This window comes from Lampetra fluviatilis, chromosome 70 (assembly GCF_964198595.1).
Source record: "Lampetra fluviatilis chromosome 70, kcLamFluv1.1, whole genome shotgun sequence".
In the NCBI taxonomy this organism is placed as follows: domain Eukaryota; kingdom Metazoa; phylum Chordata; class Hyperoartia; order Petromyzontiformes; family Petromyzontidae; genus Lampetra; species Lampetra fluviatilis.
This window is the reverse complement of record NC_136344.1, coordinates 5,783,533-5,797,744: the sequence shown is the minus strand read 5'-3', so window position 1 is coordinate 5,797,744 and position 14,212 is coordinate 5,783,533. Positions and strand designations below refer to the sequence as shown.

Sequence of the window (14,212 nt, the reverse complement as noted above, 5' to 3'; positions counted from 1 at the left end):
GGTTAATACACCTAGAGTTATAACCAATGTGTCCTGAATATGTCGAACCACAAACCTCTTCAATAAGATGATAGCATGCTACGGCTGGGCCATGTCACCGCCGTTCCTTTTTCATGTATACACCACAACAACACTAATTATAATTTTGTATTTGTCACATTGATTGCATTTCATCAGCCGGGGGCCCATTTCCCTCCACTCTTCAACAAGCGAAGCTTCCCTTTATCAGCTACGCCAAATGCAGCAGCAGCGAGTATTGGGGAACCACAGTGAAGCCCAGCATGATCTGTGCAGGCGACAGCCTTCACTCTACTTGCAACGTGAGTGTAATAGTTACGCACACTCTTCATGCAAATAAATTATTAACAAGAGGACGCTGACTTTGTGTCAGTCAACAGAGGCCATTGCAATTCCAATGCAGCAAAACACCTGCTAGTCGGACTTCGTATTTTTCTGCACCAGGTTGTCTTAATTATATAATTATTTCACATAGCTTCCACACAGTCTCCGTGCGAGGAAGCTATCCCTATCTGACACTATGCTTGCCACGTGTGTCCAGTGAATTGCAGCTCCCTGTTTGTGATCGTTTTAGAATCTCAAGCTCCACATGTTTTCCACTATAACTCCTCTGCAGCGTTTTTACTGTGTTCGTGAAATATTATTTTCATGAGTGCACTGTGGGATTCATGACTTGCAGGGCGACACACCTGAATGGTGATTACTGTACATAACCACACTATGCCACACAGTACAAAATAAACCCAACAAAGTATATCACCGTAGTTTTAATTACTTTCTTTGACAGCATTTCACAGTGTTAACGGTAAAATGCGTTTAGAATGCATGCTAATGCATTTGATATGTTTTTGTAATGTTAGGCGTGTTGGGTAATGAGACTCGCCCAACTCATTGGGGCTCTGGTGGCTCGGCACGAGGATATCTAAGCCCGGCCTGTCTTCCTAGCTTCACGCTGTGCTCTAGGCCCCTATTTTCCGAGCCCCGTGAGTGCTACTCACAGATGCTGTGCAAGTTGATTCCCATAATGCTGTACAGTTTCCTCGACGCGTGGTGTAGCCTGCTAATCCCCATCTGTTCTATCCGGCTGTGATGTATCGGATAGTGTTGCCACCTCGCACATGCTTTGTTTTTGTCGGTGTTATTGTTTCCTCCCACATGCAATCACTCGTTTAATTGGCATGTCTGCGGATCCTCCTTATTCCTCCGCACCTTTCATATTCCCATGCGCTATAAGATGCCAATAGTCATGAATTATGCTGTATACAACTAAGTAATTGTGACTATTATTACAATTGTCCTTGTATGCAGGGGGACTCGGGAGGCCCTCTGAACTGTAAGACGGACAGAGGGTGGGAGGTGCACGGCCTCACGAGCTTCGGGTCTATTTTCGGCTGTAACTTGGACACAAAGCCGAACGTCTTCACCCGCGTGTCCGGCTACAGTGCCTGGATCACCGCCATCACGGGGATGCAGTTCCCCATGACGGTGTGTAACTCATAACGAGCCTGCGCGTCTCTGTACAAGTTTGTACATCTCTTTTGTCTCACTCACCTACTCACTCACGCATACAGAAAATCACTCACACAGATAATTATCACTCACCCGCTGATTCATACGAAGAATGACTCACTCACTCAACTCAAGCCCCCACTCTCCATCTCCCGCCCTCCCCTCTACATTCGTGGTGGCGATGTACGACGGAAAGCCGTCAGCCCCCACCCCAGCCCTCTCAACTCCTTCAGATGCGCATGCACAGTGGTGCAAACAAACACTGAGACATTCGGTAGACACGCAGACATGGAGATACATGCAGATACATCCACAAACACGGATACAAACAGAGAAACAGACACAAGATGCTCGGAGAGACACAAAGACACGGAGGCACATGAAAACATATACAAGATAAAGACACACACCGACGTAGATAGTCACACAAACAGGAATACACACAAAGAGACGTGAAGATACACACAGCTATACCCAGAGAAGTGGAAGCAGAGGCAGACATGCACAGAGACACACACAGTCAAAGAGACTCACACAGGCAGTTGGGGATATTCTCATCGCGAATTTTTGCAGTGCCACATGATTTTCTTGCTTTTGGTGAGGTGAGTAGAAGAAAGGTTATTCGATTTCTCAGCTACAATTCATCCCCATGCACTCATCCGGGCCCAAAGTGAGTTTTTGGTTTTGTGTGCCGTGAAAATCGAGTGTGCTCGAAAGTGAGTGCCATAGAATGAAAAACATTGGGAAGTACTACTTTAGTACTTGGATAATACATGGCTTAACTAATAGAGAATATGTGGCCCATTCTATGGAGGAGCCCTGGCCCAGCCCATGCAGATGACGTGGCCCAGTCCATGGAAGAGACATGGCCCAGCCCATGGAGGAGACATGCCCTAGCCAATGGAGGTGGAAGAAGACAGCAAACTCCTCAAGCCGAACGTACGATTTGAGCACAAAGCTCAATGTGTAATTGTCCACAGCGCTCATAGAGAGCCACACAGAAAGTGGCACCACCAACAACCACCACTATTTGCCACTACATGGCAGTGATGTCACCACGGCGCTTGTGCCATGCTAGGTCCACTTTGAGGCCACGTGGTGTGTCGAAGGCTTTTTGGCAGGTCACAGGACAGACCCAGATGCCATTGTTTGACTAACATATGACGTTAACTGCCAAGGCACCCAGCTTATTGTTACGAGCGTCGCTCCTGCAATCTTTTTTTTTTGCTGGAGGGCGACTGCCTCCAACTGGCCAGTAGCGTCCTTCATGAACCTCCTCCACAGAAGCCAATCTGGACATCGCTGGTACCACTTATTGGCAAGTCCAATCAGCTTCATATCCTTCTGTAACACGTCAGTCCATCTCTTCTCTAGCCCTGGCTGCGCCTGTTTAGCCCTATCTATCTGGACAAACATAAGCTGCTTGGGCATGTGGTGGTTTGGCATGCAAGCTAGATGACTGAGCCAACACAGTCTCGCATGCTGGAGGAGCTCATTAATTTCAAGGATATGGGAGTCTGTCACACAATGCACTTTGATACAAATTCAAGAAAGATCATAGGCCGGCAAGCCTGAATGTTTAAAGACAGTGCAGACATTCCCTTGGAGGGCTCCATGCTTTGTAAGCTCAGAGAAGAGAAGGCATCACTGTGGCCAAGAACACTCGCAGCTTCATATGGATAAATAGACCAGGTAGCTTCCAAACAACATTATTCAGCTGATGAAAAGATAATTACACTTGACGGATGCAGAGTGAGACCTCCTCTGCCACACCAGAGCTGGTCATAAGCACACTGCCCAGGTACGAACTCTTCTCCACTCGTTCCACAACTGCCCCTTCCCTCATAGAGAGTGAAGGGGGGGGGGGGGGACATTCAATGACATAAAATACACAGGTAGGTGCATTTTTTTGTGGGGCTGATGGTAAGGCCCCATCTCTTAGTAGGATTCTTCAGGTGCATGTCCAACACTTTCTTAGAGTGAACAGCAACTACCTAACATAGTTTACCAATAGGGAGCCATATCTTGACCATACCCGAGCATCGATCAGCCCCCCAATGTATATATATATATATATACCGGTACATCCATGGAAAGTTTCTCGAACTACGTGGTCAATGAAAATATTAAATAGTGAAATAGTGAACACTGGCTCCAACTCCTTGTCACCATCATGCAAATATTTAATGATTTTGAGCAGAGGGTCTGGGACTGCAAGATCATGAAGAATAATCCAGAGTCCTGGCATATTGATTACACACTAGGCCTTGACCAGATCAATAAAGCAGAGATATAGGTGCTGTTGAACTTCCGTAAACCTCTACTGCAGTAGACAGACAGAGAAAATGGCATCTGTGCAGGACGGCCATGGTCGGAAACCACACTGGGGCTCCACAACGTTCTCATTAGTATGTATGTCTGGCAAGGTGTTGTGGAATAATCCTTTCCAGGACCTTTCCTGGCACACTAAGGCTGGAAATCCCCCCCCCCCCACTTTTTTCAAAAGATGGGGACCACCAGGGCATCTTTCCAGTCCTTTGGAACCTGAGAGACTACACACACACTCACACTAAAGCTCTACAGTATGGGGGAGAACATAACACATCCAGAAAGAAAGGCGTCTGAGTCGGTAATCAAACCTAGGTACTTCTTGCTGTCATACACTACGCTGCCAGATTACCATTGTTTATCTTAAGGATGGGGATAGGTGTGGTGCTGCAAATAACTTTTTTGATAGAGTGAAAGAGTGAGGTGTGATTAGGAAGAGGGGGGATGATCCCAATCCTAGTTGCAAGCAATGATTAAATTCTCGCTAAATTCTCCTAGATGGATGCTTGCCAACCCCAGTTAAAATAGGCGGGCATATTTTACAGATAACAAGCCAATGGTCATTGGAGAGACCACGGTAGGTCCTGGTGTCAAGGACATGGGACTGCATTCTCTGATCTGTCACGATGTAGTCGAGTAAATGTTCTTGTTTGGGCCTGGCATGGATCTATGATGTCGTGTGGATATTCTGATGCTGGAGACAGTGTGTTGCTGATTACAAGCCCATGGGTTACACACAAGTCGAACAGCCTCATACCGTTGTGATTGTGCTAAACTGGACCTTGCTTCGAATCACTTTTGCCCAAGTTCATGTGATGTGACCCATTCGGGAATTAAAGTCAATATCAAGATAACTATATCCCGAGGGGCCACTTTATCCAGCTCCTGGAAAAGGAGGCCATCGAAAGCATCTGACTTTTGAGCTTTCCTTGTGTAATAAACGACTGGACCACGATGTCTGGCTCAGTGTCCTTTATTATTCGGTTCGTGCTGTACACCCACACGGCTGTCTTTACTCTGTAGCTTCTCCACGGTGCTGACTCCAATGTCGGCCCGATCCACAACAGCAGCTCCGCTGCTGTTTCTCTCACACAGCCCCCCTTGGCTGTACTCCCTGCTGCTCCTCTCCCTCCGCAGCTCTGACAGCTTCTTGCTCTCTCTCTCTCTCCGCAGCTCCTCCTGGCAGCCACACCGCTGCCTCTAACAAGCAGCCCTCTCTCTCTCTCTCTCCGCAGCTCCTCCTGGCAGCCACACCGCTGCCTCTAACACGCAGCCCTCCTGGCTGTCTCCTCTGCAGCTGCACACCACTCCGCAGCTTCCTCTTATCTTCGGGGTTGGCTCCCGATGGCCGTCGGCGCCCCCCCTCTCCACACTCGCCCGCGTGGCCTCACTCTATTCCGCTCACACCCGACTCCCTTCCCCTTCCGGTTTACCCGCTTAAAGCCCCGAACCTTCCCCCCACGTCACATGACTCCACCCCCCGTGACGTCACATCCGGAAGGTCGCTTACGCCCGCATTACACCACCCTCCCCCGTAGAAAAATCCCAGCCGACCTCGGCTGACCAATAGCAAATCGTAATGCGGCGAACCGAGCTTCCCCCCCTAAAGGACACTAAGCATACAATGTAACAGCAAGAACAACAACAACAACGCAATTAACATCAACGAGCGTACAAAAAGCATGCAATAAATACAACTGTAAGAAGAAAATAACAAGACAACAACACTCAACGAAACGTAAGCGATTTGGAACGTGTGCGGGTCGCCGGCCCGTCCCGGACGGTCGGCGGCCCACTCGCAGAACGGGAACGCGATGAAAGTCGAGGAACGACAGGGGGTAATCCCCCTGTCGCAGCTGGAAGTCCACCGCCGTCCCGTGTCTCTAAAAAGTTAGTCTTGGGCTTGTCCTGTGACCGTGCCCGCAGCTGGGTCGGAAGGGCTGCAGGGCTCGAAGGTCCCGCAGACCTGGCAGGCGTCCTCCGAGCAGGGCCCCTCGTCCCCCGCAATGTCACGGCCGGCCTGTCTGGAACAGGTACGACAGGCGCTCTAGCAAAATCAATGGACGCAGGCAGGGGAGAGTCAGCAGCAACAGACCCCGGCAAGGCAACATTGGGGGATGACGCATCATGTAAGGGAGCAACATATGGTTTCAAGCGCGACGTATGCACAACCCAGCGACGAGACCCAATCTGGACGCGTGCTGTCTGTGGGTTGGGAACCGCAATGAGGCGTACGGGACCATGCCAGGGTTTGTGCAATTTCGGCGAGGTCCCCGGACGTACCTGTGGACAATGAAGCCAGGCTAGGTCCCCAACCTTCCAAGGGCACTCCCCCTCAGACCGTCGCGCATATCGCTCGTTCCGGGCCTGGGCTTTGGCCGTAGCTACGCGGGCATTCTCCCGCGCCTCCGTGACTCGGCGAACCGTGTCCTGAATGTATTCAGGAAGTGGTTTCCGAGGTCCCTTCACCCCAGTTCCCAATTGCACATCCACCGGCGGCACGTTTTCCCGACCATACATAAGGTAAAACGGCGAATATCCTGTAGCCGCATGAGGCGTCATCCTGTACGCCGAAAGCACCCCGGGGATGTGCAGATCCCAATCTGATTGTTGTTCACTCACGGTATGGCAAAGCATGGCAGACAATGTCCTGTTCAGCCGTTCAACCATACCATCCGTCTGCGGATGGTATGGGGATGTCCGTACTTTCTTAGTCCCAAGGCCCGCGCACACTTCCGCCAATAATTTAGAAGAGAAATTCCTGCCCTGGTCCGTGAGGAGTCTCTCAGGCGCCCCCTTATCCATAATATACCCAAACAAAAAGGCGTCTGTAATGGCCGCGGCCGACTGATCGGGCAACGGCCAGGCCATCGGCCAACGGGAGAGGTACTCAACCCCTACCAGCAAATATTTATTACCCCTCGCCGATGGTGGAAAAGGTCCCAATATGTCCAGTGCCACCAATTCATTGACTCGAGACACCTGAATCGACTGGAGAGGCGGCACGTAAGGATGTTTCGGCGGCTTACGTTGTGCACACGCAGGACACGCGCGCACGTGCCCTACGACATCTGTCGCCATGCCGTGCCAAAAATAATGACGTTGCAACGTCAACAAGGTCTTCTAAACCCCTAAATGTAAGAGAGTGTCACAATGGAGGGTTCTAATCAACTCGAACCGCAAGGACGTTGGTACCACCAGGCGCCAACGTTCCTGGAACCCCTCCCGCCACATAAGCAGACCATCTCGGAGAGCGGTTTGCGGCCCCACAGCCGTACTCGGACTCCCATTGTCCTTAGCAGACCGCTTCCGCAAGGACACCAATGACTCATCCATCATCTGTTCCCGGATCCAGACAGACCGCGGCAGATTCAAAACCCCGTCAGCCGGTCCCGGTTCCATCGGAGTGTCTGACTTCTCGACGGCCAACGTGAGCGGCTGAGGGGGGTTTGGAATCGGCGAACACCTATGCGTCCCCGACTCACATTTACAAGGGGCGCGCCGCGGTAATCTGGAAAGTGCGTCAGCGTTCGCATGGCGCACACCCTTCCGATGTTGAATTTGGAAGGAAAATTCCTGTAGCGTGTCCAACCAACGTGCCAACTGTCCGGATGGCTGGTCAATTTTAAGGGCATATTGCAAGGCCGCATGATCCGTACGCACAATAAAAGAACGACCGTAGAGGTATGGTCGAAATTGCCGTAGGAAAAAAACAACCGCCAATAGTTCTCTGCGAGTGACACAGTAGCGGGTTTCCGCAGGAGACAAGACTCGGCTACCATACGCCACGACACGCTCTACACCCCCTTTAGACTGTGATAACACCGCCCCAATACCTGTGTCACTCGCGTCCGTATCAAGAATGAATGGGTGATCGAAATCGGGATAATCCAATGTTGGGGCCGTGGCCAATAGATCACGCAGACTCCGAAAGGCCGCCTCCTCCGGCTGTCCCCAAACAAACTTCCGTCCTTTACCCGTAAGGAGATGCAAAGGCCTCGCAATCGTCGCAAAACCCGGCACGAATCTTCGGTAATACGAGGCAAATCCCAAAAACCGCCGAACATCCCCCACGGTGGCCGGAGTCGGCCAATCCCGGACGCACGCCGTCTTTTCCGGATCCGTGGACACTCCCTCAGCGCTCACAATGTGCCCCAAATAGCGGACGGACCGTTGCAGTAGGTGACATTTCTTTGGTTTGAATTTCAATTTGGCAGAACGCATCCTCGTGAACACTGTCTCCAGCCGCGTCAAATGTTCATCGAATGTGCGGCTGAAGACAATGATATCGTCCAAATATATAAGACATGTCTCCCACTGCAACCCCGTCAAAACGAGCTCCATCAATCTTTGAAATGTAGCAGGGGCCGCATTCAATCCCATCGGGAGACAGTTGAATTGAAATAACCCCTGCGGCGTACGGAATGCGGTTTTCTCCCGTGAGGACTCGTCAAGGGGAAGCTGCCAAAATCCCGAAGAGAGGTCCAGTGTGGAAAAGAACTTAGCCCCCGACAATGCGTCGAGGGAGTCATCCATACGCGGCAGGGGGTACGCATCTGCCACCGATATCTTATTCAATTTGCGGAAATCAACACAAAATCGCAATTTGCCATCCTTCTTCTTAACCAAGACGACTGGAGCGCCCCATGGGCTGTTAGATGGCGATATAATGTCCGCAGCCAACATGTCTTCCACTGCCCCCCGTACGTGTTCTCGCTCCGCAGGACTCATCCGATGCGAATTTAATCGAATAGGGGCAGCATCGCCCGTCTCAATGTGATGGTAAAGCAAGGAAGTGCGGCCCAAATCCAAATCATCGGAGCTGAACACATCGGAATATGTCAACAACAATTTACGCAGCGCACCACGTTGCTCCATGGACAGGGAAGAATTTTCGTCACATAATTGAGCAACCCAACGATCATCCGAACTCCTTGGCTCGGAAACCCCAGCAACAACTCCCCGGCTATGTGGACAATCATGGGTCGCAAACGCCATAGTGGCATGTGCCACAACCGTACCGGCCGGGACACGGACGTTTTCTCCCCCTGCATTAAGCACCTGTAAAAACGGTAATTGATCCGGCCGGACGATGGTCTGTGCCCCCACTAACGCCAACCCGGTTGTTATCGTGGCGGACGGTGACAACAAGACCCCTACTGCTCCTAGCCGATCAGGCAGGGGCTTCCGATACCGCAAGGGTATAAGCATCTGTGTACCAGGTGGGATGTCCACAGATGCGACGGACAGCGCCTGCACTTGTACGGCCGAAGCAGGTCGCCCCCAGGGCGACGGCAGAAACGAGATTTGACGGCCCCCCGGCAGTTCAATACAATTCTCATTGATTTTGATCAAAATGGGCATCTTAGCCAAAAAATCGGTGCCTAACAAACAAGGAACCGCCAAAGATCTCGATATCAACACAACACCCGAGGCCGACACATCCCCAATAGATATCTTAGCATCCACCTGACCCACGATGCCCATGCTACCCCCGTTCGCAGCGACGCACGACCCATAAACCGGACGCACAGCCCCCGACGGAATGCCCAACAGATGGAAAATGACATCCGATATAATAGTCGCAGACGCCCCCGAGTCGACCAAAATGCGCACGTCCACACCTTGTATGGACCCCGGTACAGTGGACGAACCCGTAGCGGCCGCGACAACTCTCCGTGCCAATTTGCGCCACTGCGTAACTGAATGACAAGGCCCCGTCGATGGCCTTTCTTTAACAACAACAATAGGATCGCGCAACACAGGTGGTGGGTGAGGTGGAAAGCCTTGCCGAGTGTCTGGTGCGTGCCGACATGCCTGTTTCGGAGGATCTTTAGCCGACTTGACCGGTGCCGAGGCCTCCTGCTGCGGCGGAGCCGGGAAGCGGGCCCAGCAGTCTCTGGCATAGTGGCCCCTACGCCCGCAGCGGAAACATTCGGCCTCGTTGCGCCGAAGCGCAGGCCTCGCCTCCTGACGGCCCCGTTCTGGTAGCACCGCGCGCGGTCTCGGCCCGCCGCGTCCCGTCCATGGAGCGGAGGCGGCCGTCAGTTGTTGAGGGCCCCGGTCATCCGGAACATAGACGGCCTGCGCAGGGTTCCACCCCAGCGCATCCCCATCTTTGACGGGCCCCCCCGTCCACGCCGTCACTTGTTTCCAGCGACGGAGGTTGAATTGCGCATCGAGACACTTAGCAGCCGTCCGGGAAGTTAGCTTCTCATGCCCACACACAGGCATGGGGATCCCTAGATCCCGAGACAGCTCCAACATTTTCCCTAATATGAGAGGCTCGAGCAGGTCCTGTGGCGTCTCAGGATAAGCTGCCATGGCCAGCTCCAGCACCGCACCCCTGAACGCCACGGGCGACTCCTCTGGTGCTCGTTGTCGTTGAGCGAATCGCCGATGCGCATCATCTGGTGGCTCATAAGCATCGGCCATTTCTTGAAAAACACCACATAAAGTTGCCTTCTTATCGGTCGTTATGGAACGGAAGAATCGGACAGATTCGTCGTCCAGGAGAGTCGGTAACACCTCCAAAGCCTCCGCATCGGTCCATCTTGCTGTGCGTACCGCCGCCAAGAAGCGGCAGGCGAACGCGCTCCAGTCCCCACCGACGGAAAATTCTTTAACCGTTGTAAGGTGGCGACTCCGACTCCTCTTCCCGCCGTCTTCCAATGGTGGTGGTTGTGGTGGCAAATTCAAAATGGCGTCGGCCCGCGGCGTGGCCAAGATGGCGGTTTGGCGCCACGGAGCGCGCAAAATGGCGGCCTCTTGCCGCGTGGGCAATGGCGGCGGCAGGACAGGCAACGTGGCGGCCCGCGGAGCACCACTTGCATCATCCATCGTCCCTGGCGCGACGAGATGGCATAGATGCGCCAGGACGTCCTTAAGTGCCTCCAGTTGTACCGCCATCGCTTGCCATCGTTGATCCGCGTCTGATGATGTCGACGGACCCGCCACCGCGCCAACATCCTCCACTCCCGTTCCCGTGGTCGCCTCAGCCGGGCTCTCCTCCACCACCCCAACAGGATCCGTGGTTGGAGGGAGTTCGTCGTCGTCGGACGAAGAAGCCGATGCAGGCGCCGGATTAACTTTCTTCCTCACTTGTTTCGACATGCCGTTGCACTTCCGACACCAGTGTAATAAACGACTGGACCACGATGTCTGGCTCAGTGTCCTTTATTATTCGGTTCGTGCTGTACACCCACACGGCTGTCTTTACTCTGTAGCTTCTCCACGGTGCTGACTCCAATGTCGGCCCGATCCACAACAGCAGCTCCGCTGCTGTTTCTCTCACACAGCCCCCCTTGGCTGTACTCCCTGCTGCTCCTCTCCCTCCGCAGCTCTGACAGCTTCTTGCTCTCTCTCTCTCTCCGCAGCTCCTCCTGGCAGCCACACCGCTGCCTCTAACAAGCAGCCCTCTCTCTCTCTCTCTCCGCAGCTCCTCCTGGCAGCCACACCGCTGCCTCTAACACGCAGCCCTCCTGGCTGTCTCCTCTGCAGCTGCACACCACTCCGCAGCTTCCTCTTATCTTCGGGGTTGGCTCCCGATGGCCGTCGGCGCCCCCCCTCTCCACACTCGCCCGCGTGGCCTCACTCTATTCCGCTCACACCCGACTCCCTTCCCCTTCCGGTTTACCCGCTTAAAGCCCCGAACCTTCCCCCCACGTCACATGACTCCACCCCCCGTGACGTCACATCCGGAAGGTCGCTTACGCCCGCATTACACTTGTATACCTTCACTGATGGTCAGCTTCTTTTAATGTGTAAGCCACCACCAATACCATTTCTCACCTCCTGTTAATGGGGAGGCGTGTCTACAACAGTTGGGAACTTACAGCTTCCCACACATCGTCTCCACACTCCTATGTCCCCTTCATTATTTGGTTATAAAGCAGAACCACTCAATGTTGTTTGCAGTTTTCTTCCCCAAGTGGAGAACTGTCCACCTGTCATGGTGACTGGAACCAGAACCGGTCAACCTCCTGTATACAGAGGTTCCAGCTCGCGAGAGACGAATGGAAGCCTCTCCTCCACAGTGAGCGCTTGGACATTCCACACTGACAACTTCATTATTTTTTTTATATCCGTAGGGAGGGGTAGAGTCTGGCTTTGGCCCGAAGGCGCCTATACCCCTGGGGCCTTCAGCACAAGCTTAATTCGGAGTTTCCACTGTGGGTATGGGTACGAAGTAGTGTCAGATGGAGCAGTTACCACCCCTCGCAAATACTGATCCCCCGTATATCCTTAACAGACTATTGGGGCAAGTGCAGTTAGTGAGCACCAATGAAGGCCGGCATGGCGCAATAGGGGTGGGTGATCAACACCACGCCCGATTGCGTTTGTTTCCCCAGTGGCGATGTTTTTACACACCACACCAGGCACTCATTTGAGGCTGAGTCGACTTAGGAGAGGCCCAAGACCGCTAAATACACATACATATAGACATACACACCCCTGCCCACACTTACTTCAGCCTCAACTCAACCTTACTACACACACCTCCTATTCACTATTCACCATTACTCAGGTCAACCTCACGGCGTTCACCTTCACACCATGCCTCACACTCATACATGACAATATATGCCACATACTACCCTATATATTACACTATGCACACACTATATCACACAGACTATACCATCTCTCTTACACTACTGTACATCATATTTAATTGTACTCCACTTTACCCATCTACATCCTGCTATATATTCCTGCAGTGTAGAGTGCTCCCACATTAAATATAATAACATGTGCATATCAACATGCGCACAGATGCACAGATACAAAACAAACACTAATATAGACCCATAAACACGCAAATACTTTGTTATTTAAGAAGCACCCGAACGCAAACTCACAAAACGCATGCACGATGGTCATGTTCTTCATGTTGCAGATGATATTGATAATAAATGTATTATTAATGTTGTGGATGATGATATTATTCATGTTGGTGATGGTAATTTTCATAATTATGTTCTTTTTTTCCTGATCAGAATTATGTTGATCATAATATCAATCTTGCTTATGATGTTAATGATTATATTAATAATGCTGCTGATGATTTACAGGCATCACCAACAACGACCAGTAAATCGTCCCCGAGGACCAGGGATTTGTCCTCAACGACCAGGGATTGGTCCCCAACGACCAAGAATTGGTTGCCAACGACCAAGAATTGGTTCCCAACGACCAAGAATTTGGTCCCAACAACCAAGAATTGGTCCCCAACGACCAAGAATTGGTTCCCAACGACCAAGAATTGGGTCCCAACGACCAAGAATTGGTTCTCAACGACCAATAATTGGGTCCCAACGACCAAGAATTGGGTCCCAACGACCAAGAATTGGTCCCCAACGACCAAGAATTGGTCCCCAACGACCAAGAATTGGGTCCCAACGACCAAAAATTGGGTCCCAACGACCAAGAATTGGTCCCCAACGACCAAGAATTGGTTCCCAACGACCAAGAATTGGTCCGCGACGACCAAGAATTGGTTCGCGACGACCAAGAATTCGTCCTCCCCTCCTCGCAGTGTGATGATGTGGGAGTTCACCGCATCAATCCTCATCAGTATTGCACTGATGTTCTGTGAGTGATAAACATAGCCACACGCATCACTACAACCATCTTCGTAATGATGAGGGTTCAAGTGTCAAATTGAATGTGTGGCCAGGTCATAGCTCAAGGTGAGAGACCAGGTGAGAGATCAGGATATAGTCGAATTTGAAAAAGTGACCTGGGGCATTCGTCTGTTGTCAGTAGGGGGCGATGATTGCTGCTGTGTGGTCAACGTATGGCACCCCAAGTGGCAGCTGTCCCTATGCATTAGTTTGACAGTACGGGGCGCTGAATGTTGTTCCGTGGTTAAAAACGAAACAGGGGGATTTCTCCACACACCTGGCTGTCGCCTGATGATGCTAGTTGTAATTACTGGCAAAACGTCGTACTCGAATAGTAAATGTTGTGGATTTACTCTCCAACACATCGGTGTGCTACACTCGTAACGAATTGATACGTTCTGTTAACGTGACAAACCTTACTAATTGGCTGTGTCAGGTGGTGGCAGGTTTAACGACACATTTATATTTATACAATCTAACCCAAAAACCTCTAATATAGTTTAGCCTATAGTGCTGTCCTCGTGTAATTGTCTGCTGCCAGTAAGGGGCAATGATTGATGCTGTTGTAATCGCAATGGAGTAAATAACGTCATCATTTTCTCTTTTTGGAAATTTGGACCATAGAATGGAGACACTCTAATGAGGATTATAATTGAGTCACTGTGGGAGTATGAGTCCCCGTGCGAGTCCATATGTATGTGTGGGAGTGTGTGTGTTTATGTATGGGAATC

General features: G+C 51.5%; 1 protein-coding gene across 1 annotated transcript in view; it reads left to right on the top strand.

The window, feature by feature from the left end:
- The window catches only part of LOC144952872 (elastase-1-like), a 59,111-nt gene extending 45,654 nt beyond the window's left edge, over window positions 1-13,457 (top strand). Inside the window, exons 6-9 of the mRNA XM_078883342.1 lie at window positions 178-320; window positions 1,327-1,503; window positions 12,930-12,958; window positions 13,190-13,457. Of these exons, the coding sequence (XP_078739468.1) occupies window positions 178-320; window positions 1,327-1,503; window positions 12,930-12,958; window positions 13,190-13,457 (617 nt within the window). The remainder of the gene's footprint in view (window positions 1-177; window positions 321-1,326; window positions 1,504-12,929; window positions 12,959-13,189) is intronic.
- Window positions 13,458-14,212: the final 755 nt, after the last annotated feature.